General features: G+C 36.7%; 1 protein-coding gene across 13 annotated transcripts in view; it reads right to left on the reverse strand.

The window, feature by feature from the left end:
- The window catches only part of CD55 (CD55 molecule (Cromer blood group)), a 44160-nt gene that overhangs the window by 13755 nt on the left and 5175 nt on the right, over positions 1-25230 (reverse strand). For 4 of the 13 annotated variants that reach the window (XR_008510199.2, XM_054521633.2, XM_054521621.2 and 1 more), the window contains exons 5-8: positions 25093-25178; positions 20650-20838; positions 14562-15278; positions 12522-12542 (exon numbers count right to left, since the gene is read on the reverse strand). Coding sequence is in view for 12 of the 13 variants with exons in the window: in XM_054521633.2 (XP_054377608.1) it covers positions 12522-12542; positions 14562-15278; positions 20650-20838; positions 25093-25178 (1013 nt within the window). In the remaining variant the exon portion in view is untranslated. Of the gene's footprint in view, positions 1-4349; positions 4465-11430; positions 11549-12521; positions 12543-14561; positions 15279-20649; positions 20839-25092; positions 25179-25230 lie in introns of all 13 variants that reach the window. The other 9 variants (XM_009238399.4, XM_054521650.2, XM_054521662.2 and 6 more) reach the window with 6 other exon arrangements.

Raw genomic sequence — 25230 nt, forward strand, 5'->3', positions numbered from 1 at the left:
GTTTAAGAAGGAAGGACTTCCTCTTTATTTTTTAACACAAGCTGGAATTCCAACTAAGACTAAGGAAAGTTTTCTAGAAAATCAAAGGGTATAATACTTAAAGAATTTCAGGAAAAAAAAAGGCATTTCAAACCTTCATTGAGTGCCATTGAGCAGGTGAGAAAAAACTCATTTATTAAACTCATCACTTTTGTGATCATTAAATCATCAAACTTTCATTTGAAACACATTTATTTCTATTTAAAACAAAGTGAATTCCAACAGTTGGAATCTTTCAAGACAAATCTTTTATCTTAGAAGTTCATTCAAAATATAAAATAACCACAATAAATAATAATGATAGTAATGATAATGTTTTTATTACTCTTTTCAGATCCAACACTGGATCATCCAGATTCATAAGACAAGTTCTTAAAGACCTATGAAGAGATGGAAATAACCACACAATATAGTGGGAGACTTCAACACCCCACTGACAATGTTAGACACATAAGCAAGGCAGAAAACTAACAAAGATATTCATGACCTAAACTTGACACTTGACCAAATGGACTTAACAGACATCTACAAAACATTACACCCAACAACAACAGGATATACATTCTTCTCATCTGCATATAGCACATACTCTAAGATTGACCACATGCTCAGCCATAAAGCAATTTTAAACAAATTCAAAAAACCAAAATCATACTAACCATACTCTTAGGCCACAGCATGATAAAAATATAAATCAATACCAGGAAGATCTCTTAAAACTATACAATTACATGGAAATTAAACAGTCTAATCCTGAATGACTTTTGGCATTCTGAAAATTAAGGCAGAAATCAAGAAATTCTTTGAAACTAGTGAAAACAAAGATACAACATACCAGAGTCTCTGGGACACAGCCAGAACAATGTTAGGAGGAAAGTTTGTAGCATTAAACACCTACATCAAAATGTTAGAAAAATCTCAAATTAACAAAGTAACATCACCTCTAGAGGATCTAGAAAAAACAAGAGCAAATCAACCCAAAAGCTAGCAGAAGAAAAAAAAATAACCAAAATCAGAGCTGAACTGAATAAAATTGAGATGCAAAAATCCATACAAAAGATCAACAAAACCAAAACCTGTTTTTTTTAAAGAATAAATAAGATTGATAGACAACTAGCTAGACTAATAAAGAGAGAGAAAATCCAAATAAACACAATCTGAAATGACAAAGGGGACATTACCACCAACCCCACAGAAATACAAAACACCCTCAGAGACTATTTTGAACACCTCTATGTACATAAACTAGAAAATGTAGAAGAAATGGTAAATTCTTGGAAAAATACAACCTCCTAAGATTGAACCAGGAAGAAATTAAATACCTGAACAGACCAATAACAAGTTCTTAAATTGAATCAGTAATTTAAAAAACCTACCAACCAGAAAGAGCCCTGTACCAGATGGATTCACAGCCAAATTCCACCAAACATACAAACAAGAGCCGGTACCAATCATACTGAAACTATGCCAAAAATCAAGGAGGAGGGACTCCTCATTCCATAAGGCCAGCATCACTCTGATACCAAAATCTGGCAAAGAGACAGGACAAAAAAAGGAAACTTCAGGCCAACATCCCTGATGAAAGTAAATGCAAAAATCCTCAACAAAATACTAGCAGATCGAATCCAGCAGCACATCAAATACCTAACTTACCACAATCAAGTAGGCTTTATTCCTGGGATGCAAGGTTGGCTCAACATATGCAAATCAATAAATGTGATTCATCACATAAACAGAACTACAAACAAAAAAACCACATGATCATCTCAATTGTTGTAGAAAAGGCTTTTGACAACATTCAACATCCCTTCATGTTAAAAGTCATCAACAAACTAGGCATCAAAGGAACATACCACAAAATAATAAGAGCCACCAGGAAAAACCCACAGCCAACATCATACTGAATGAGCAAAAGCTGGAAACATTCACCTTGAAAACCAGAACAAGACAAGGATGTCCATTATTATCATTCCTATTCAACATGGTACTGGAAATCCTAGCCACAGCAATCAGGCAAGGAAATAAAAGGCATCCATTATAGGAAGAGAGGAAGTAAACTATCTCTCTTCACAGATGATATGAGTCTAAACCTAGAAAACTCCATAGTCTCTGCCCAAAAGCTTTTAGAACTGTTAAACAACATCAGTAAAGCTTCGGGGTACAAAAATCAGAAGCATTTCTATACACCAACAATGTCAAGCTGACAGCCAAATCAAGAATGCAATCCTATTCACAATAGCCACAAAAGGATAAAATACCTATGAATACAGCTAACCAGGAAGGTGAATGATCTCTAAGAGAAATACAAAACAAAGAAGACAGAGACAATACAAACAAATGGAAAAATATTACATGCTCATGCATAGGAAGAATAAGTATTTTTAAAAGGGCCATACTGCTGGGCATGGTGGCTCATGCCTGTAATCCCAGCACTTTGCGAGGCTGAGGCAGGTGGATCACTTGAGATCAGGAGTTTGAGACTAGCTTGGCCAACATGGTGAAACCTCATCTCTACTAAAAATACAAAAATTAGCTGGGTGTGGTGGTGTGCACCTGTAATCATAGCTACTTGGGAGGCTGAGGCAAGAGAATCGCTTGAACCCAGGAGACGGAGGTTGCAGTGAACCAAGATCATGCCACTGCACTCCAGCCTGAGTGACAGAGTGAGACTCTGTCTCAAAAAAAAAAAAAATTAATAAAAAATTTTTTAAAACAGCCATACTGCCCAAAGCAATTTATAGATCCAATGCTATTCCTATCAAACTACCAATGATACCTTTCAGAGAATTAAAAAATATACATTCTAAAATTCATATGGAATCAAAAAAGAACCCAAATAGCCAAAACAACCCTAAGTAAAAAGAACAAAGCTGGAAGCATCACACTACCTGATTTCAAACTATATTACAAGGCTACAGTAACCAAAACAGCATGGTACTGGTACAAAAATAGACACATAGACCAATGGAAGAGGTTAGAAAACCCAGATATAAAGCCACACCCCTACAACCATCTGATCTTCAACAAAGTCGACAATAACAAGCAATGGAGAATGGATTCTCTATTCAATAAATGCTATAACTGGCTAGCCATATGCAGAAGATTGAAAATGGACCCCTACCTTTCACCATATACAAAAATCAACTCAATATGGATTAAAGACTTAAACCTAAAACCTAAAAGTATAAAAACTCTAGAAGAAAACCTAGGAAATACCATTCTGACATAGGTGTTGGTAAATATTTCATGATGAGGTCTCCAAAAGCAATTGCAACAAAAACAAAAATTGACAAGTGGGACATAATTAAACTAAAGTGCTTCTGCATGGCAAAAAAATATATATCAACAGAGAAAACAGACAACCTACAGAAAAGGAGAAAATATTTGCAAACTATGCATCTAACAAAGTTCTAATATTCAAAATCTCTAAGGAACTTAAACAAATCAACAAACAAAAACCAACCCTTAAAAAATGGGCAAAGGACATAAACAGACACTTCTCAAAAGAAGACATACATGAGGCCAACAAGCATATGAAAAAAATACTCAACATCACTAATCATTAGAGAAATGCAATCAAAACCACAATAGATACCATCTCATAGCAGACAGAATGGTTATTATTAAAAAGTGAAAAAATAACAAATGTTGGTAAGGTTGTGGAAAACAGAGAACACTTATACATTGCTGGTGGGAATGTAATTAGTTCAGCCTCTGTGGAAAGCAGTTTGGAGATTTCTCAAAGAACTTAGAATTACCATGTGACCTAGCAATCTCATTATTGGGTATATACCCAAACCAACAAAAATCATTCTACCATAAAGACATATGCACACATATGTTCATCAGCACTTTTCACAATAACATGGAATCAACCTAGATGCACATCAGTGGTGGACTGGATAAAGAAAATGTGGTATATATATATCACGGAATATCACACAAACATAGAAAGGAATGAAATCATGTCCTTTGCAGTAATATGGATGCAGCTGGAAACCATTATCCTAAGTGAATTAATGCAGGAACAGAAAATCAAATACTGCATCTTCTCACTTATAAGTGGGAACTAAACAATGAGTACACATGGATGCAAAGAAGGGAACAACGGCCACCAGGGCTTATTTGAGAATGGAAGGTGGGAGGAGGGTGAGAATCAATAAACTACCTATTGGGTACTAAGCTCACTACCTGGGTGATGAAATATTATGTACACTCAACCCTAATGACACACAATTTACCCACGTAACAATCCTACACCTGTACCTCCCAAACCTAAAATAAAAGGTGGAAGAAAAAAATGTGTTTACCTGGCCAAGTGCAGTGGCTCACGCCTGTAATCCCAGCACTTTGGGAGGCCAAGGCGGGCGGATCTCGAGGTCAGGAGATCAAGACCATCCTGGATAACACGGTGAAACACCGTCTCTACTAAAAAATACAAAAAATTAGCCGGGTGTGGTGGCAGGTGCCTGTAGTCCCAGCTACTCGGGAGGCTGAGGCAGGAGAATGGCGTGAACCTGGGAGGCAGAGCTTGCAGTGAGCCGAGATCGTGCCACTGCACTCCAGCCTGGGCGACAGAGCGACACTCCGTCTAAAAAAAAAAAAAAAAAAGTGTTTACCCATTTTCCCTTTGGTATCCATGAACGCTACATGTTGATTGTTTTCCTAAGACAGTATCATGGGAAGTGGCTTCAAGATGTCTGACTAGATGCCTCTGGTCTTCTCCTCTTCCATGGAAAGAAACCTAAGCAGGAATTACATAATCACATTTTGAAGAGATCACCAAAGAGAGAACGCTAGAATTTAACAAACAAGTGACAGGATGCACCAAAGCAAAACAAGAGACAGAAGCAAGGCAACCTGTTTGGCTGAGATTGCCTGGAAGCCTGGAGAGACTCTCTAATACAGGAAAAGAGTAAGTGAGAGAACCCCAGCAGTCCACATTCCTTCTGAAGACTCCCACAATCCTAGCTACAGGAGTCCCTTGATTCTCGTAGGCCCTAGATCTAACATAGGAAGCTGCCTGGAGACAGTGTGATGGCATTACTCCAGAGAGTAAGTTCACACTGAGTACTACAAACCCGAGTCCTAAGCAGCCACAACACAAGACTATTTTGAGAGCCCAGCCCCTCCCAGACTGCATCTTGCTCTGGGGCCACTGTTGCCTGAGCCAAAGCAGGAGCCACTGGCAGCGACCTGACCCCCCCAATAGAGGAGTAGCCAGGCACTTTCTGGTTCCCTGAGGACAAATTCCAATGCATGCAGCTATGGCTGCTGCTGGCTGCTTTGGGCTGAGGCATGAGCAAACTGCATGTGCCCCAGCCACCTCTCTGTGGCTGCTCCCAACTGAAAACAACACTGCTCTCCCAAGTAGCTGGTCCACAGCACAGCCACGCTGTCCTCACCTAAGCATTCTACCAGTAGCCTAGGAATACTCTACCTCTTCCTACCACAGCCAGCACTCACATGCACCACAGGGAGGCCTGAGGACAAGTCCATCTGGCCCAGCCTCACCCTGTCAGTACACAAGCCTGCCATCTAGGTACCTGGATGCTCAGCCAGTCCACCACCATTGGCAGCTGAGCACTCTTCCTGGGGTCTGAAGTCAGGCCCACTCAACCTGCCACTAACATCGCAGCTGGTAAGCCACCTGCAGACCTGGAAACTGACCCGCCCAATCACCGCAGCCACAGACAACACTGGCACAGACTGCTTGTGTCCCACAGGGTTGTCCCACCACTACTACTGCCATCACCCATGCCCCCACTTGCTGCCAAGTATCCTGAGAACCAGGTCACCTGCCATTTCTGGCACCCAAGTGAGCCACCTGGAGACCCAATAACTGGCCTGATTGGGTTTGCTAACACTGGTGCCAGCAACATCACCCTGGGCCCAAGGACAGGCAAACTCAGCCCACCACTGCCAACACTTGGGTCCGAAGATTGGCCCACATGGCATCCCATTCCCTAGCAAATCTCCACTAGTAACTGCATCCTAAGGCACTGAGGAAATGACAGATACCACTGATGCTATTTACAGCTGAAAGTCATACAGAAACTACACTACTGCATGCACCCAGAATCAAAGCCAAAGTGCCCCACCTAACTGACACCATAAATACATCTTCAGGAAAAGTCCTCCCCTACAAAAGCAAATTCGAAAAATTAGAAACAGCAAATATCACATCAGATGCACAGATATCAACTTCAGGATGCAGGAAACGTGAAAAACCAAGAAAATATGATACCACCAAAGGAACACAATAATTCTCCAGCAACAGATCCCAATCAAAAGTAAATTTACAAAATTCTGGGAAAAGAATTCAAAGTTGTGATATTAAAAAAGCTCAGGGAGGTGAAATACAAACTTTAAAATTTGTTTTAAAAATATAGAAAGAAATCAGAAAAACAATTCAGGATATTAATGAGATGTTTACCAAAAAGAGATACATATAAAAGAACCAAACAACTTCTGGAAATAATTTATTGATGAAATACATAATATACTTGATGAAATATTAAATACATAATATACTTGAAAGCATCAATAATAGGCTAGATCAAGCAGAAGAAATAATCTCAGAACTTGAAGACAGGTCTTTTGAGATAACACAGTCAGATAAGAATAAGGAAAAAAGAATAAAAAATGTGCAAAGTTTACATGACATATGGGATACCCTAAAGTGGCCAACTATTCAAATTTTAGGAGTCTCAGAAGGTGAAGAGAAAGTGAAAGGATTAGAAAATCTATTACTAAAACAACAGAGGAAAATTTCTCAAGTCTAACAAGAAATTTAGACATCCTGACACAGGAGGCTCAGAGATCACCAAGTAGATACAATTTAAAAAGGTCTTCTCTGGCCCGGTGTGGTGGCTCATGCCTGTAATCCCAGCACTTTGGGAGGCCAAGGCGGGTGGATCACCTGAGGTCAGGAGTTCAAGACCAGACTGGACAACATGGTGAAACCCTGTCTCCATTAAAAATACAAAAATTAGCCGGGTATGGTAACAGACACCTATAATCCCAGCTACTACTCGGGAGGCTGAGGTGGGAGAATCACTTGAACTTGGGAGGCAGAGGTTGCAGTGAGCTGAGATTGCACCACTGTACTCCAGGCTGAGTGACAGAATGAGACTCTGTCTCTAAACCAAAAAAAAAAGAAGGTTTTCTCCATGGCAAACTATAGTCAAACTGTCAAAAGTCAAAGACAGAGAGAGTTCTAAAAACAGCAAGGGAAAAGTATCTAGTCACTTATAAAGGAAACCCATCAGGCTAACAATGGATTTCTCAGCAGAAACCTTACAGGCCAGGAGAGAATGGGATGATATACTCAAAGCGCTGAAAGAAAAAGACTACCAGCCAAGGATTAGGAAAGTTATCCTTCATAAATAAAGGAGAAACAATGTCTTTCCCACACAAAAGAAAGCTGATGGAATTAATCACCATGATGATGGAATTCATCACCATGAGATGGCTTACAAGAAATGCTTAAGGGAGTGCTATACCCAGAAGAGAAAGAATGATATCTACGATCATGGAAACACACAGAAATTTTAAAAACCACTGGTAGAGCAAACACACAAAGAAGAGAAAAGACTAAAATGTTATGAAAGAAAAACTCTACATCACAATAATAAGAGAAAACAAAAGGAACAAAACAACCAGAAATCAATTAATAAGATGACAGGAATAATCCCTCACATATCAATAACCCTGAATGTAAACAGATTAAACTTTCCTCTTAAAAGATGTATACTGGCTGAATGGATGCAACAACACAACCCAACTATATGTTTCTTTCAAGAAATTCATCTCCTTTGTGAAAACACATTGTGACTAAAAGTAAAGAGATGGAAAAAGATACTCCATGCTAACACAAACCAAAAACAAACAGGAGTAGCTGTACTTATATCAGATGAAACAGACTTTAGGTAAAAAACAGTAAAAAGAGACAAAGAAGGTCATTATATAATTGACAAAGAGATCAATTCGGCAAGAGGATACAACAATTCTAAGTATGTATGCACCCAATCCTGGAGCACCCAAACATATAAAGCAAATATCGTCCAATCTAAAGGGATAGACTCCAATACAATAATTGTTAAGAACTTCAACATTCCACTGTCAGCATTAGCTCATCTGACAAAAAATTAACAAAGAAACATTGGATTTAAATTGCACATTAAACCAAATGGACCTAACAGACACTAACAGAAGAATTCACCCAATAGCTACAGAATTTTCTCAATGGCACATGAAACAATCTCCAGAATAGAACATATGTTAGGATACCAACAAGTCTCAATAAATTTGAAAAAGTCAAAATTGTATCAAGTATCTTCTCAAACCATAATGGAATTAAACTAGAAATTAATGACAACAGGAACTTTGGAAACCATACAAATAAATGAAAATTAAACAACATGCTTCTGAATGACCATTAGGTCAAGGGAGAAATTCAGGATTAGATAAAAAAATTTCTTGAAAAAATAGAAATGGCAACAGTGTAGCAAAACCTATCAGACACAGCAAAAGCAGTGCTAACAGGGAAGTTTACAGCAATAAATGATTACATCAAAAAAGTAGAAAGATTTCAAATAAACAATCTAACAATGCATCTTAAGGAACTAGAGAAGGAAGAACAAACCAACCCCAAAATTAGCAGAAGGAAAGAAATAAGAAAAATCAGAGCAGAGCTACACAAAATAGAGACTAAAAAACAATAAAGTGAAAACTTTTTTTTTGAAAAGATAAACAAAATTGATAAAGTACTTGCTAGACTAACCAAGAAAAAAAGAGAGAAGCCCCAAATAAAATCAGAAATGAAAAAAGAGACATTACAACTGATACCACAGAAATACAAAATATCAGAGACTATTATAAACAACCATACATTGACAAACTGGAAAACCTAGAGGAAATGAATAAATTCTTGGAGACATGCTCCCTATCAAGACAGAGTCAGGAAGAAACAGAAAATCTGAACAGACCAATAATGAGTAGTAAGACTGAATTGTAATAAAAAGTCTCCTGACAAAGAAAAGCCCAGGACTGGATGGATTCAAAGCCAAATGCTACCAAACATACAAAGGAGAACTAACACCAATTCTCCTGAAACAATTCCAAAAAATTGAAGAGGAGGAAACTTTCCCTAACTCATTCTACAAGGCCAGCATTACCCTGATACCAAAACCAGACAAGAACACAACAAGAACAACAAAATCACAGGCCAATATTCTTGATGAATACAGACACAAAAATTCTCAACAAAGTATTAGCAAACCAAATCCAACACCACATCAAAAAATTAGTATGCCAAGACCAAGTGGGATTTTGACCAGGGATGCAAGGATGATTCAACACATACAAATCAATAAAACTCTCAACAAACTAGGCATAGAAGAAGCATATTAACATCATAAAGGTCACACATGACAAACCCACAGCTAATATTCTACTGAATGAGGAAAAGCTGAAAGCCTTTCTTCTAAGAACTGGATCAAGAGAAGGATGCCTACTTTCACCACTTCTATTCAACATAGTGCTGTAAGCCCTAGTTTCCATTTCATTGAAGAACCAAGTTTTCATTTGGCTCATAGAGAACCAAGTTTTCATTTCATTAACTTGCAGCCAGGCAAAAGAAAGAAATAAAAGGCATCCAAACTGGAAAAGAGGAAGTCAAATTGTCCCTCTTTGTTAATGATATAATTTTATATGTAAAAAAAAAATCCTTAAAGACTTCACCAAAAACTCTTAGATCTGATAAATTCAGTACAGTTGCAGGATACAAGATCAACATACAAAAATCAATAGTATTTCTATACAATAATGAACAAACTGAGAAAGAAATCAAGAAGGCAATTCCATTTACAATGACTAAAAAAATAAATAAAATACCTAGGAACAGATTTAACCGAGGAGGTGAAAGACCCCTACAAGGAAAACTACAAAACACAGATAAAAGAAATTGAAGAGGGCACAAAGGGAAAGACATCCACTGCTCACAGACTGGAAGAGCTATTATTGTTAAAATGACTATACTGCCAAAGCAATCTAAAGATTCAGTACAACCCCTATCAAGATATCAATGTAATTTTTCACAGAAATAGAAAAAAAAAGTCCTAAAATGACTGTGGAACCAAAAAAGAGTCCAAAGAGCTAACACAACCCGAGCAAAAACAAAGCTGGCAGCATCACACTACCTGACTTCAAAATATAAGGTTATAGTAACCAAAAACAGCATGGTATTGGTATAAAAACGGGCACACAGAATAATGGAACAGAATAGAGAACCCAGAAATAAATCCACATATTTATAGCTAACTGATTTTTTACAAAGGTGTCAAGAACATACATTGGAAAATGGATACCTTCTTCAATAAATAATGCTGGGAAAATACAGAAGAATGAAACTGGACCTCTGCCCCTCACCACGTACAAAAATCAAATCGAGATGATTAAAAACTTAAACATAAGATCTACGACTATAAAATTACTAGAAGAAAACCTCAGGAAGACTCTACAGGACATTAGTCTAGGCAAAGGTTTAATGGCTAAGACCTCAAAAGCATAGACAATAAAAACAAAAATAGATAAATAGGACTATATTAAACTAAAAAGCTTGTGTACAGCAAACGAAACAATCAACAGAGTGAAGAGACAACCTGTTAAATGGAAGAAAATATCTATAAACTATTCATCTGTAAAGGTACTAATATCCAGTATATACAAGGAACTCAACTTACTAGCAAAAAACAAATAATCACACTAAAAAGTGGGCAAAAGACATGAACAGACATTTCTCAAAAGACAACATACAAATGGTCAGCAGGTATATGAAGAACTGCTTATCACTAATCATCATGGAAATGCAAATCAAGCTCCACAATAAGATATCAGTTCTCACCCTCAGTTAGAATGGCCATTTTTAGACAAAAAATAACAGATGCTGGTGAGGACGTGAAGAAAAGGGAAATCTTATATACTGTTGGTGAGAATGTAAATTAGTACAGCCACTGTGGAAAACAATATGGAGGCTCCTGAAAACATAAAAAAATATAACTATCTTAGGATCCAGCAATCCCACTACTGGGTATTTATCCAAAGGAAAATAAAACCAATATATCAAAAAGATATGTGCATTCATGTATTTATTGAAGCACTATTCACAATAGCAAAGATATGGAATCATCTTAAGTGTCCATCAATGTACAAATGGATAAAGAAAACATGGGGCCAGGTGCAGTGGCTCACACTTATAATCGCAATGTTTTGGGAGGCCGGAAGAATCGCTTACGGCCAGGAGTTTGAAACCAGCCTGGGCAACATAGGAAAATCCTGTCTCTACAAAAAATAAATTTCAAAAACTTAGCTGGGTGTCGTGGCACACACCTGTAGTACCAGCTACTTGGGAGGCTGAAGTGGAAGGATCGCTTGAGCCCAGGAGTTCGAGACTGCAGTGAGCTACGATCACACCACCTCATACCAGCCTGGGTGACAGGACGAGAACCTGTCTCAAAAAAAAAAAATAAATAAAAAAAAGAAAAGAAAGAAAACAAATCTAGCATATATAGAATGAAATACATTCAGCCATAAAAAGAATAAAATCATGTCATTTGCAGCAACATGAATGGAACTAGAGGCCATTATATTAAATGAAATAAGCCAAGCAAAAAAGACAAATATCACATGCTCTTACTCACATGTGAGACCTAAAAAAGTTCTCATGGAGGTAGAGAGAAGAATGTTAGATATCAGAGGCTGAGAAAAGTGTGTGAGTAGGAGGGAGGATGAAGAGACTTTGGCCGATGGGTATAAGCATACAATTAGCTAGAAGGTTTACATTCTAATATTCAATAGCAGAGTAGGGTGAGTATAGCTAGCAATAATGTGTGATATATTTTTCATAGTCACTAGAAGAAAGGACCTAAAATGTTTCCAACACACAAAAATAATACTCAAGGTGATGAATACCCCAAATACCAACTTGAGAATCACACAGTCCATGCATGTAACAAAATATCACACATACCTCATAAATATAAAAAACATTATGTATCAATTAAAAAATTATAAGATAATCAGGGAAGTTTGGATATTGACTAAATATTTGCTGATATTAAAGAATTACTGGATTTTTTTAGGTATGCTATGTGGTTATGTTTTTATAAAGGTTACTTAGTGAAATGTTTATGAAGGAAATGATACAATGTCTGGTATTATCTTCCAAATAATCCAGGGAGTGTGGGGGAAGTGGGTATCCATGAGTTGAAAATTGCTGAATCCAAGTGAGTATATGAGGATTCACTGTACTATTTTCCCTATTTGAGTGACGTTTAAAGTTTTCCATACTAAAAAGTTTAAAAATACATTGCAGGATAAATTTTTTTAAAAACAAGAAGACAATATTATCTCCTAGCAAGACGGATTGTATATCCCACAGTGAAAACAATTTCTTTTAATGGCCTGAGAGCCAAACTTACCAGATAGAAGACTGGTAGTACCTACAGACGAAGGGGAAAAAAAGGATTAACAACAAAAATTTGTTAAAGTCATTGATTTGCTAGCAATTTCATATACTATCAATAAACTACACTAGAAAACTCAAAAGCAACTCAAATTTCCATAAATGAAATAATTGTAAATTTATAAAAACAATTACACATTAACTTAATCAAGTAGAATGTAAACATTACTGTCTATATCTGTTCAACAGAATCAACACTGTAAATATAAATTATGATAAAGAGTTATTGACTACCAAAATAAATGCCATTTAAATTTGGTTATAAGACTTGAGGGCAAGAAACATGTTTGAAAACTTAAACAGTAAATAATTGCTGATCCAATCCTACTATCAAGAAACTATAAGACGACTAAGTCCCTTTTAACAGACTATATCAAAACTCAAAACTCCCGTATCACCTTATTATTTATATCTTTCAATGACTATGGATGAGGCATTGCAAAAATAAATTTACTTTCAGATAAGCATATTTATAACAATAAATAAGCTGCTCTCCTAAGCGAGGTGAACACATTGACTCAAGAGTGCCATTTAGAACAAGCAATATTACTCGGCAGAAAAAGTGCAGGATTAAACTGTGCACTGGATATGAACTGGATGAATTAATCTCTAAGCCTCTAATTCCTCATCTATAAAATCAATCTGAAGATACTTTGCAAGGTTGTGGTACAGACAAGTGGCATCAAATAGAAGGTGAACGGAACATATTGCTATAGCATATACTCAGTAAGTGGTGACTACAATTTGTTTTCAATTAAAAAAAAAAGAGTTAAATATGGCATTTTATATTGTGCCCTGAAAGAGTAAATTAATTGTACCTAAGAGTAAAATTTGATCCCAAATATTGATATATTATAATTGACTCATTAGGTTCAGTTTAAATGTGTCAAATTATCTTATATTTTTTACAGAAGGAAATATGTCAGTAAAGTTAGTTCTATAACAAATTTATAAGTGACGCTTATTTCTCTTTGCCTTGCCCTATTAAAAACTGGACGTATTCAACCTAGAAATTTTAGACCAAGAGATGTCATAAAATTGTAAAGAAGTAAAAAAACCACAAAAAGAATTAAAATTAGTAAAGTAAATCTAAATTAATCAACGTAAGCCACAAAACCAATGCTGAGTGCTAAAAGGTAATGAAACATACACAGTTGCTGTAAATTATTTTAAAAATATGAAACATTATTATGTACTACTTATGGAAACATGGAGTATAAGAATGAAAACAGACAGGAAATAAGCACATCAGTTTCAGGGCAGTAATTGCCTTAGAGGGAGAAAAATGGGCTGGGGAAATGTAGTAAGGGAACTTTAACAATAACATCCGTAATGTTTAAATTCTTAAAAATATCCAGGTGCTGGCAAAATAGGCTTCAAGGTAACAATTATGAAATATATAAAATCATTTTGAAAATACGGTCATAATGGGTAAAACCATAGATAAAACACAATTACTTGGTGCCACTGAGAACCTATCGTTTATAGAGCCTTGTAATAATACGAACTATTTGAAAGGATCTCTCTATTTTCAATTACTTAGACAACACTATTGAGATGCTTTACCAGATCTGCAACTCTAGGGAATCTGGAAAGATTCCTTAGCATGCTTTGAGGGATGGATCTCTATCAATGAACCAGACCCAGGACTCAACCTTAAAGACAGTACATATTTGGTTCTTTGAAGGGGTCTTGAATAATTCGTTGACTCCCTAAAACTACTACAGAAAACAGAATTTTTTTTTTTACCAATCTTAATTTAGCATTTTTTTAATGGGGCCACAGTCTTTTTCTCTATTACTGTAAATGTTTCTTTTTTTAAAGATTTGCCCTAGTACAATCCAAGTCCACTTCCAAATAAAGTAAAAAGTATTAGTATGAAAAACCCTGGCTACAATAAATTGAGACCATTTAATCCTGCAATCTTGGTCAAATTCCTATTTCCACCATAGCACATTAGATCCATACTCAGTAAACCTGAACAGTGTCAACTGACCTGAAGTGGTTCCACTTCCTTTATTTGGGGTTGTTTCATGAAAATGCTTGGTTGTTCTGGAAACAGGTGTACTCCGTGTTGCTGTAATATGAGCAGAAGGGAATCTTTGTGTACTCTTGAGACCATTAGTCACTGGGGAATGTACATTAGTGGACTTACGTGTTGCTGGAGGACTCTGCGTAAATGCAACTTTTGCTGTGGTGAATCTTTGGGCTGTTAGTGTGGCCTGTGTAGCAGAAGCATTTGTCATCGTAGGATTCTGAGCTGCAGAAGGGGTCTTTGTAGATAGGGTTTTTGATATGAAAGATGTCTGAGCTGCTGCTGGGGCTTTGGTGGCTGAACCATTTGCTCTGGTGGGTTTCTGAAGAGTTGGTAGGGTTCCTGTAGCTGAAACATTTACTATGGTGTGTCTTTGAGGTGTTGATGAGACTCCTGTAGCTGGAACATTTATTGTGGTGGGTTTCTGAGGTGTTGGTATGACTATTGTAGCTGGGACATTTACTGTGGTGGGTTTCTGAGGAGTTGGTGGGGTTCTTGTAACTGAAACATTTTCTGTGGTGTGTTTTTGAAGAATTGATGGAGTCTCTGTACCTTGAGCATTTGGTGTGGTGGTTTTTGTGGTGGTTTTCTGAGAAGTTGGTGAGACTTCTGTAGTTGGAACATTTACTGTGGTAGGTTTCTGAACTGTTGGTGGGACCTTGGAAGTTAGAGATTTTCCTGTGAAAGAAAAGGTTGAGAAACAAGTTAGCTGAACATTGCTGGCCACATTAAGATTCTTAGCCATTGCTTGCTCTGTGGCTATCCTTTCTCTCTCCCCACAAACACCTAGGTATGACTTTCAGGAAACCAACTCTTATTGTGTATTTCTCAAGGAGCTGAAGTTCTAAGTTGCATTTGCTTTGATATAAATTATACCTATGGGTAACTAAAGAAGACTTATACCAACGTATACTGAGGTGCTTAAGCTGCTTCTTGTGAAATAACAAATCAAAGAGTCACTAGTGATCTTATTCTGTGGCACATCTCTATTTTCTCTCCCAAATTATCTTTTGTGCTAATACTAAAGAACAACAGGATGTTGTTCTAGAACAACTAAGCCAACAGAGACAGTCACAGCCTTTTCTATCACTTAACCTTAATGAGCCTGAGAACTTGTTTGGTTTCACGTCTTGTTTAAAGCGATACTTGAGTCTGAGTAAAAATAACTCCTTTTAATTCTCTTGTGCTGGTTACCAACTTTCCATACACTAGTTCCTCTTTAGATTTCAGACTAGATAACAAGTCAGGTGAAACTTTCATTAACAACATATTCTGAGAAGCATAAATCTAACAGCAGAGCAACCTTTTCGGTCTTCAGAGCCCATCTACCATTGGGTTGCTTATACAAATTCCCTGTTGAGGCAGTACTGGGAAGTGCCAAAGCCTGATTTCACCACGTATTAGTGAGCTCTAGCAAGTCCCTAACCCTTCTAAGCTATAGTTTCCTCATCTGTAAAATGAGGATAAAAGCAGAACAGATTGAGTAATAATTATTGAGGAAGGATTAAGGGAAATAATTGAGTAAGCTATTTCACAGTGTCTGTCCCTGAAGCAAGAGATGACATCATCCAGGATGACTGTTGCCAGCCCCATCACACACGGGATGCCCTAGGAACTCAGATGGTATCGGTCATTTTTTTCTGCCTCCTAACCTATCTCACAGGCTGCTATAAGGGATAAATCGAGTAAAACGTCTAGCAGGTAACACAGCATTTAGCAGGCACTCAAACAATGATTATCATTATTAAGATAAGTAAAGTTTTTTTATGAACTTTTCATTCTAAGACCCTCCTATATAAAAACTATTCTAAATTATTCTTTGTTCTATCAAGTTAGTACTCAGTTTTGATCCAGAGAAGGTATATACTACCTTAGAGTTTAAATTTCCTAGAAGTTAATTTTTTAGTTATCTTTTTGTTACTGACATCTAGTTTAATTCCACTGTGGCTAGAAGGTATGCTCTGAATAACTTCAATCTTTTGCAATGTATTGTAGCTTAGAGCCCAGCATAGGGTCAATTTTGGTAAATATCCCATGTGCACTTGAAAAAACATACTTGTCATCGGTCCTAATAGGTTCAATGGTCTCATATGTATATATGTTTAATTGTTGCTCAGATCTTTAGTCTCACTGATTTTTGGTTGCTTGTCCTATTAGCTATTGAGATAGGCGTGGAATTTTCTAACTATGAATGTGTATTTGTCTATTTTTTCTGTCCATTTTTGCTACATATAGATTGAAGCCATTTTATCAAGTACATATAGATTCCAGATTGTGATATATTACTGTTGAGTTGGCCTCCTTATCATTATGAACTGTTTCATCTTAAAATATACATTGATATTAATGTAACTGTCAGCTTATTTTGAAGGGTTAATGTTTGCATGGTATATTTTTCCATCCTTTACTTTCAACTATTCTGTGTTCTTGTAATTAAACTGTGTCTCTTGTAAATAGTAAAGAACTAGGTTCTTTTTAAAATCTTTTTAAGTCTGACAATCTTGGTCAAATTGCACTTAATATAATTACTGACATACTTGGGTTTATATCAACGACCTTATTAGTTTTCTATTTCTCCCATTTATTCTGTGTTCCTTTCTGTTTCTCTCTCTCTCGTTCTCTTTTGGATTAAATATCCATTATTATTCTTTTATTAGCTTGTGATTTATGTATTCTTCTGTCATTCATTTGTAGCAACCCTAGAGATCACAATATTTATTAGACTATAAGTCAGTTATGCAAACTATCACTTTTACCACCTTTTCAGTACTGCTAGAACTGTGTAACCTTTAAATGAATTTACCTCTTTCTGCCTTTTGCATTGTTATTGTGCATTTGTATTCTATGTATAATTCAGACCCCACAGGACATTACATTCACTGTTTGTAAACTCAGTATTCATTTATCCTTGTCAGTGTTCATTTCCTTTTGTATTTTCTTGTTTTACCTGGGATTATTTTCATTTTACTTGAAGAATTTCCTTTAGTTTCTCATTCTGTGCATGTTTGGTCTGCTAGTGCAAAGTTTTCTTGGTTTTTGTCTGAATACATCTCTATTTTGCATTCAGTTTTGAATGATATATTAATTGGGTATAAAATTCTAGGTGAACAGTAATTTTCTTACAGTATTTTAAAGATTTCTTATTGTCTTTTGGCTTGCATCATTTTTTGCTGAGCAGTAATCAGTTTTACTGTTGCTTCTTTGAAGTTTTTGTTGTTTGTTTTTGCTATGAGTGGTTTTATTTTTATTCAGCTTAGAGTTAGATTTTTTGCTAAAGTGGTTTTATTTTCATTTAGCTTAGAGTCAGAGAACTTCTTAAATCTGTTGACTAATGTACTTTATCAGTTTTGGAAAATTCTGAGTAAGTATCATTTTAAATATTTCTTCTGCTCCTGTTTCTCTTCTCCTCCTCCTCCTTCCCCTCTTCCTTTTTGTCTCACTTTCTCTTTTTCCTAACATGTTAGCACAGTTTAACATGTCTCAAATGTCTCAAACTTTTATCTATATTTCACATTCCTTTTTCTCTTTGTGCATCAGTTTGGGTATTTTTAACTGATCTTTCAGTTCCTAATACTGTTTCCTGCTCTGTCTGAATAGCTAAACCTATCTATTGTGTTCTTAATTTCAGATATTTTCCCGTTGTAGAATATTCATTTTACTCCATTTTTACAGTTTCCAACTGAAGTTCTCTTTTCTTTTATCATCTTAAACTTGTTAATCAGTTATTTTAAGGTCCTCATTTGCTAACTCAATTATCTGGATATTCTTTATTTGGTTTTGTTTTCTCTTGATTTGGTTATATTTTCTTGCTTCCTTCCATATCTAACAGTCTTTTGTTGTACGCCAAACATTGTATATAAAACATCCGGATGATATGATCTGCCTTTCTGATAAGCAGACTGCATTGAGGTAATCATATCTTCAATCTATTAGGAATTGAGCTGGGTTTCAGTTTCAGTAAGACTCCATCTACTCTTGCCTCTGTTCCTTGCAAGTGGCCCTTCCGGGCTTCTGATTGAAAGCCTGGTGGATTTTTGTTGTTTCACCTTTGGAAGATGGCAGGAGATCCAGGTCTGTCCTTCAGAGTTCTCCCAACCATCTAATGTCCTTCCCTATACAGTTTCAAAATGAGCACAGATGAGCTAAAGGGGAGACCTGTGGTATGCTACATAAAAGCCTGTTCCTCTTGTGGGTATATGCTATCCAAATACCATCAGGTTCTGAGAGATTTCATTTTGTACTTTAGAAGCTCTGGGTCAAGCTTCCCAGCCTCACATGCAGCCCCAAAATTAGCAAATGGCCTTTAGGAAAAATTGGTTCTGCATTTGAGGGCCTCAATTTCCAATGTATTACTCTATCCCTCCATAACCATTAAAGCTTTGCTGGTTTCTCTATCCTGGAAGTGGTCTTTTGTCTGGGTCAAGGTGAATCCTTAGTCCAGGTTCAGAATCAGCAAAGGTCCCTAGGGAAAACTGGCTTACATCAGGATGGGTTGCCTTCACCACCTGCCCCCAGGAATTTTAGTTCATTCAGACCTTGTTGCTTCCACAGCTGTATCTTACGCCTTAAAAAATATAATGTTTTGGTAATCTATTGAGATTTTATAGTTGTTTTAATGGAAGCATCAGCCTGCCATGACCTACTTGGGTACTTCCATATGGTTTTTTAAGCTCTAAATAACTGATCATTTAATAAAACTTGGAAAAATAAATATGAACTGGATCAAATGGCCAAATTAAAAAAGCACACACACTAAACTTCATAATTAAATGAATTCAAATAATAAAAATTTTTACCATTTACACTGTCAAATCTCCCTAACAATCATTATCATTAAAGGTGCAAACACCACAATGATGTAATATTAGTGGGAGACTAAATTGGTACGGTCTTTTAAAAAGCAGTGTTACTAACGGGTATGAAAAATGTAATTCACATACCTTTGTTACAAATAATTATACTGCAAGGAACTTATTGTACAAATGTACTTGCATACATGTGCAGTGACAGATGTACAAGAATATTATAGCATCATTTGTAATAATAGTTCATAAAAAAAGCCAAACTAGAACAAAAAACCTAAATTGCCATCAATAGAGGACTGGTTAGATAAATGAATACCCACACCATTGATATAATAAATAAAAAATATTTGTATGTTTATTTATATTCTAGAATAAAACAAAAGAATTTGTAAAAAATGGTTACCTCTCCGAGTAGGACTAGTGATAGAGAAGAGGCTTTCACTTCCCATTTTGTACTCATCTCCGTGGCTTTAATATTATGTCATTATGTCTATGTATAATACTTACAATAAAAATCTATTTTAATAAGGAATTTTTGAAATTCATACTAATAAAATTTCAATTATAATTATAAAAGTAAATACTCAAATGCTTGAGTCACGTTGGTATTCACCACTACTTAAATGCCACCTATTGATACTAGGCAATGTTTAGTCCAGCTTCACTGATCTTCTAAATATTTCTTTTAAAATATATTTAAAGAGCAGTTTGAAGGATTCTGAGAGTCCCTTCTGGGTATAAAAAGACATTGAAAGAAAAAAGTCTAGAAGGATGAAGGAGAATGGATAATAATAGAAATTCTGGAGGCAGAAAAGAATTGAATGTTAATTCAGTGAAGTCAACAGATGGCAAGAGTTTCCCAGTCGTTGCAACATGTATGATCACTATCTAGAGCCTTCAATCTAAGATTCTCCCTCCAATAAACCACTTTATATCTCTTTGTATAAACAAAATACCTATATTAACTTACTGAAAGCAACATGGTATAAAACAGCAAATTTAAGAAAATTCGCCAAAAATATGAGGCCTATTTTATATACACACATCATAATGTGTGTTTGTGCGTATACAAGCCATACACCCTTCTGAGAAGCTGTAGAAAAATTGTGTCCCACAGAAAAATACAAATATGTATATGTAAACATTTTACATTTTTTTCTTAGGGGGTTCGTTGAATGTCTGCAACCCACATATAGACCTAAGGGTAAGAATAAAGCAAAAATATAACTATCCAAAGTGATTACCTCTGCATTCAGGTGGTGGGCCACTCCATTCTCCTTCATCATCATTCACAGTACAATAAATAGAGTGCTCTCCAATCATGGTGTATCCTTTATTACATGCATATGTTATAGACTGTCTATATCCATAATGGTCACGTTTCCCTTGAATTATTCCATTGTCAATTTGTGGTGGTGCTGGACAATAAATTTCTTAAAAAACAATTCCAACATCTTTTAGATAAATAAAACTAGTAAAGTATTTTTACAAATAAGACCAAAACATGTTAAAGATTATATTTTAAAGAAATCAAAATATCATTTTTCTAAATTCAGCATTACCAATAAGAGATGCTTATAAATGCCTATTAAGTAATTGGTAGTATGTGGGAGATTTGAATGCAAATGGTGTAGAAGACAAATGCTAACCTTGAGACCAATTCATAGAAATAATAAGATTCAGAACATGTATGTAAAAGAAAAATTACAGTAAGATGTGTGCATATCAAAACGGTGCTAGGAAAAGTGAATGCTGCAGGATTTTAGAGATGAAAGCAGTGTAGTCAGAGAAGACTTGGGCAGGGAAATAGAACTTGAGGTTAAACCTAACATGTACCATGCTTTTGAGAGAGAACAGCTGAGAAAGCGTTGCTCTTCACTCTAAGAGGGAAACGATAGCAAATGCAAGGAGTTGAAAATTCAAGCAGCATGTTTAAGAACTAAGTACAGATCATTTTGGATAGAGCAGAGATCTTAAATGTCAGGATTACATTTTGACTTCTAGAGTAAACATTTTAACACATATGGACTCACACAGACTTCATTCAAAACAATCTTACTGAGCAGCTGAACTTACAAAATAAATACAAGCAGAGGTTTTTTTAGTTATACTGTAAAAAGGGACCACTCCCTGGCAGTTACCCTGAGAAAAAATTCAATGGCTCCACATAATCTAAAGGCATGATGTTGTTGTCCTTTTTTTTTTTTTTTAAGAATGAAGACAATCTAATATGTGTGTATGCCAAATTATGTTACACCAAACATACTTAAGAACACAGAAAATACTTAGCACATTTATCAATCACTCTCCGGTCTTGGATCAAAACAAGCAGCAAGAACAAGCTGTTCTGATTTACACTAACTTAAGAGTGTGCAGAGACACACATACCATTGGTTCAGTTCAAACATTTTTTGAGGGCCTAACACATGCTAGGCATTTTTTTATAATTGGAAGTGCAAAGCTGAACAAGATATAGTTCCTATGTCTTAAAAGCTAGTGGGAAAAAAAGATTCAGAGATGATTTCAATAAAAAATGCAAGGGTCATCCCGAAGTAGCCAGCCTGGGAATCTTTCTGATGGGCTAGGGAACTCTTAGTAAGGAAAATATAGCTAAGTAAAGAAGGGGCAGCGGGGCATGGTGGTTCACACCTGCAATCCCAGAACTTTGGGAGGCTGAGGCGGGCAGACTACTTGAGCCCAGGAGTTCGAGACCAGCCTGGGCAACATGAGGAAGCCCTGTCTATGCAAAAAATACACAAATTAGCTGGGCATGGTGGTGTGCACCTATAGTCCCAGCTACAAGGGAGGCTGAGGTGGGAGGATCACTTGGGCCAAGGAGGTTGAGGCTGCAATGAGCTGTGATTGCACCACTGCACTTCAGCCTGGGCAACAGAGTGAGACCCTGTCTCAATTTAAAAAAAGAAAAAAAAGAGGTACATGGAAACCACAGCAGTTTGCATGTATAAGGCATAAAACATGAAGGCAAGACCTGAGTGTCAAGCAGTAGGTAGACCATGGCTGCCTTATACACTATACTAAGGAATTTGGGCTTTTTAAGTGATAGGAGATATGAATAAGCTCTAAGGAGGAAATAGATGTCTAAGTCTCATCTGTGTTTCAGATCGCTCTGGGTAAAATATGGATGAAACATTAATAGAGTGAAAGAATGGAGACAGGAGGCCATTGCTATCAGTGTCACTCTTGAACTCAGGCAACTAAGATTGCTGCCTCAGACCCCACATTTTAAAAGGCTGTGCTCTGGCCCTCCTCTGGATGAATCTCTCCCCTGTTGGTGAGATGTCTGTAGGCTGAGAGCATACACTCAATGACAGCCTGTCCTACGACTTCTCCTCCATTCCAGAACATGCTCCAGGAACTAGCACCCAGAATTCCCTGTGCCAACACCCCTTCCAGGGCCTGAGAGGGTCCCTCCCACTGGTCCATGTTCTTGAGGGTGGTCTATCCTGCTGATATACTCACCTCTAACCCAACAGACAATGGAGGGTGGATACAAGTTATGGTGGATGTGGTGGACATGACTTGGGTATGTAGGCTGAGTTGTCCACTTATATGCACCAGAGAACCCATACAGTGTGGGAAGAGGAAGGGCTATCTGAAACAAGGTGGGTCTTAGGCCAGCGACCTCCATTTATATTCTTGCCTGGGCTCTGAAAATGTTAGGGGTGGCCCTAATTGCAATAGTCCACAGGAGGAATAATAAACTATGCTAGAAGTATACAGATTGAGAGCAAAACACAAGTTTGAAAAGCAGATTGAGGAGGTAAAGCACAATGATTTAGGGATGAGATGTAGGGAGTTAAGATAAAGAGAAGGGTCTGGGATGATAGTCATTATATAGCAGGGACTGATTCTAGGTTAGCAGATACCATCAGTCAACTAAAATTTTCAAAAAGAAAACATTGGCAGAGAGATAAACAAACAGGTTGACAGTGAGGCTCCATTCAGAGGTAAACTAGCAGCACCTCTGTTTTCTGTATAACTATAGACAATTAGTGAATGTGTCCACTGTTCTTTCCTTCTTCATATCCATATTCACGCATGGACACTGAAGCAACCTCATGTGTTTATAGGCTAGGGCTATATACTTGAGGTGAAGCAGTACATTTTTAAGAATTTACTTTCCATTCAATCTTTTTGGTATGGTCAAAACAAGTTATAAGGAAAATCAAAATGATCCTAAAAGAAGTAAAGCCTTATAGTGATATTTGAAGGCACTGGGATTGCTTAAGAACAGGGGCTCTTTCCTACAGGATGCAGATGTCAGTGGTTGCTGAGTCACAGAGAGGACAGAAGAGTCAAGGAGGAAAACATGAACATCAGAATATTCAGCATGGAGTTCAAGACACCAGATAGGGAAGCAAGGCTGTGGCCTAGATGTGCAAGCAGGAAGATAAAGTGGGTTTGCATTTCTGTCAAATTCATGACACAGCAGGTGCTTGTGAAAATACTGGCTTCAGATGGGAGATTGTTTGTCTGAACTTTGTGACATGTTGCCTGGGTCAAACAAAGATATGGCCCAGCTTTTCCTTGTTTTCTATCTTTAATTTACTATCATTTACAATGTCTCTTACTGGACAACAAAAATGGGAAAGGTGCAACTGGGTAGCAATGATGAAAAATTTAAAAACAACTATAATGAGAAAAAAATGGTAGTAGTATGACATCTCAAAAAGAAGGGCACATGGTGGGTGTGGCAGGGACAGGCTCCTTGATGGCACAGCTTCATTTTATTTGTCTTCGTATCAGTTGACCCTACACGTTGCCTACCAGTGTCAATAGATAAATGCTTGATAAATTACACTAAATCTAGTTTTCTCCCCCTAGTAACACATAAAAACTTTAACTTATCAATAATTTTGACAATAGGGCCTTCAGAAGTCATTTGCAGGAGGGCACATTGTGTGTAGAGAGAGAGAAGGATGGAAAGAAAGCAAGCCTACATTTTAAAATGTTGCATGTATTTTATTCCTCTCAATTTCCAAGAGACATGTGTCTCTAATTGACATAAATTTGACTGGATATACATCCATTTATAATATTATTTCTGCACCATATCTTTCTTTGAGAAGATTCTCAAATACAGACACCGTATTTCTTCTTGACAGTATAAGCTTATCTCTCTAATGATAAAAATACATCACACCTTAAAACCCTTCTAGATAATTATCTCAGTTAATTATTTTAATCCTAAGAAGCAGCATGTAGGCAACACTGGATTTTAGAAATGCTGGGTTTGAAATGAGAGACCTGGGTTAAAGGCCTTCCATTGCCACTTGTTTTAGGATATGGGGTCAAGTCTCATAGACCCTCTGATTGACAGTATTTTCTTACATAAAATTGTGGGGCGGAAATCTTTTACTTATCATACTTGACTTTAGAAGTAATGGTTAGACAATAAATGACCAAGTGCAATACAAACCTAAGTTTGTTTTTAATCCTCATTCTATAGTTTGGGAATTGGGACTCAGAAAACTTGATGGTTTATCTTCACAATTGCTAAATGAAGGAACATCACTAGAAAAGGTCTTAAAATGAGCAAAGCACTCATATATTGAAAGGTGGGTTTGCTACAAATACACACTGTGTTAATTCTTAAGGGGCAGAAATTAATTTATCATTGAGTACTCAGCCTCACAACCTGAGTGCTTAGATTTTTTAACTCTTACCTCTGCACTCTGGCAACGGGTCACTCCACTGGACAGAGCTGCCTGAAATAAGACATAAACTAGAAGTCGGCCCAAATAATTTGTACCTAAAGCAATAGGGGAAGAAAAAAGAGTTTGTTACATTCACACATATTTGAC

The sequence above is a fragment of the Pongo abelii genome, chromosome 1 (genome assembly GCF_028885655.2).
Source record: "Pongo abelii isolate AG06213 chromosome 1, NHGRI_mPonAbe1-v2.0_pri, whole genome shotgun sequence".
NCBI lineage: Eukaryota > Metazoa > Chordata > Mammalia > Primates > Hominidae > Pongo > Pongo abelii.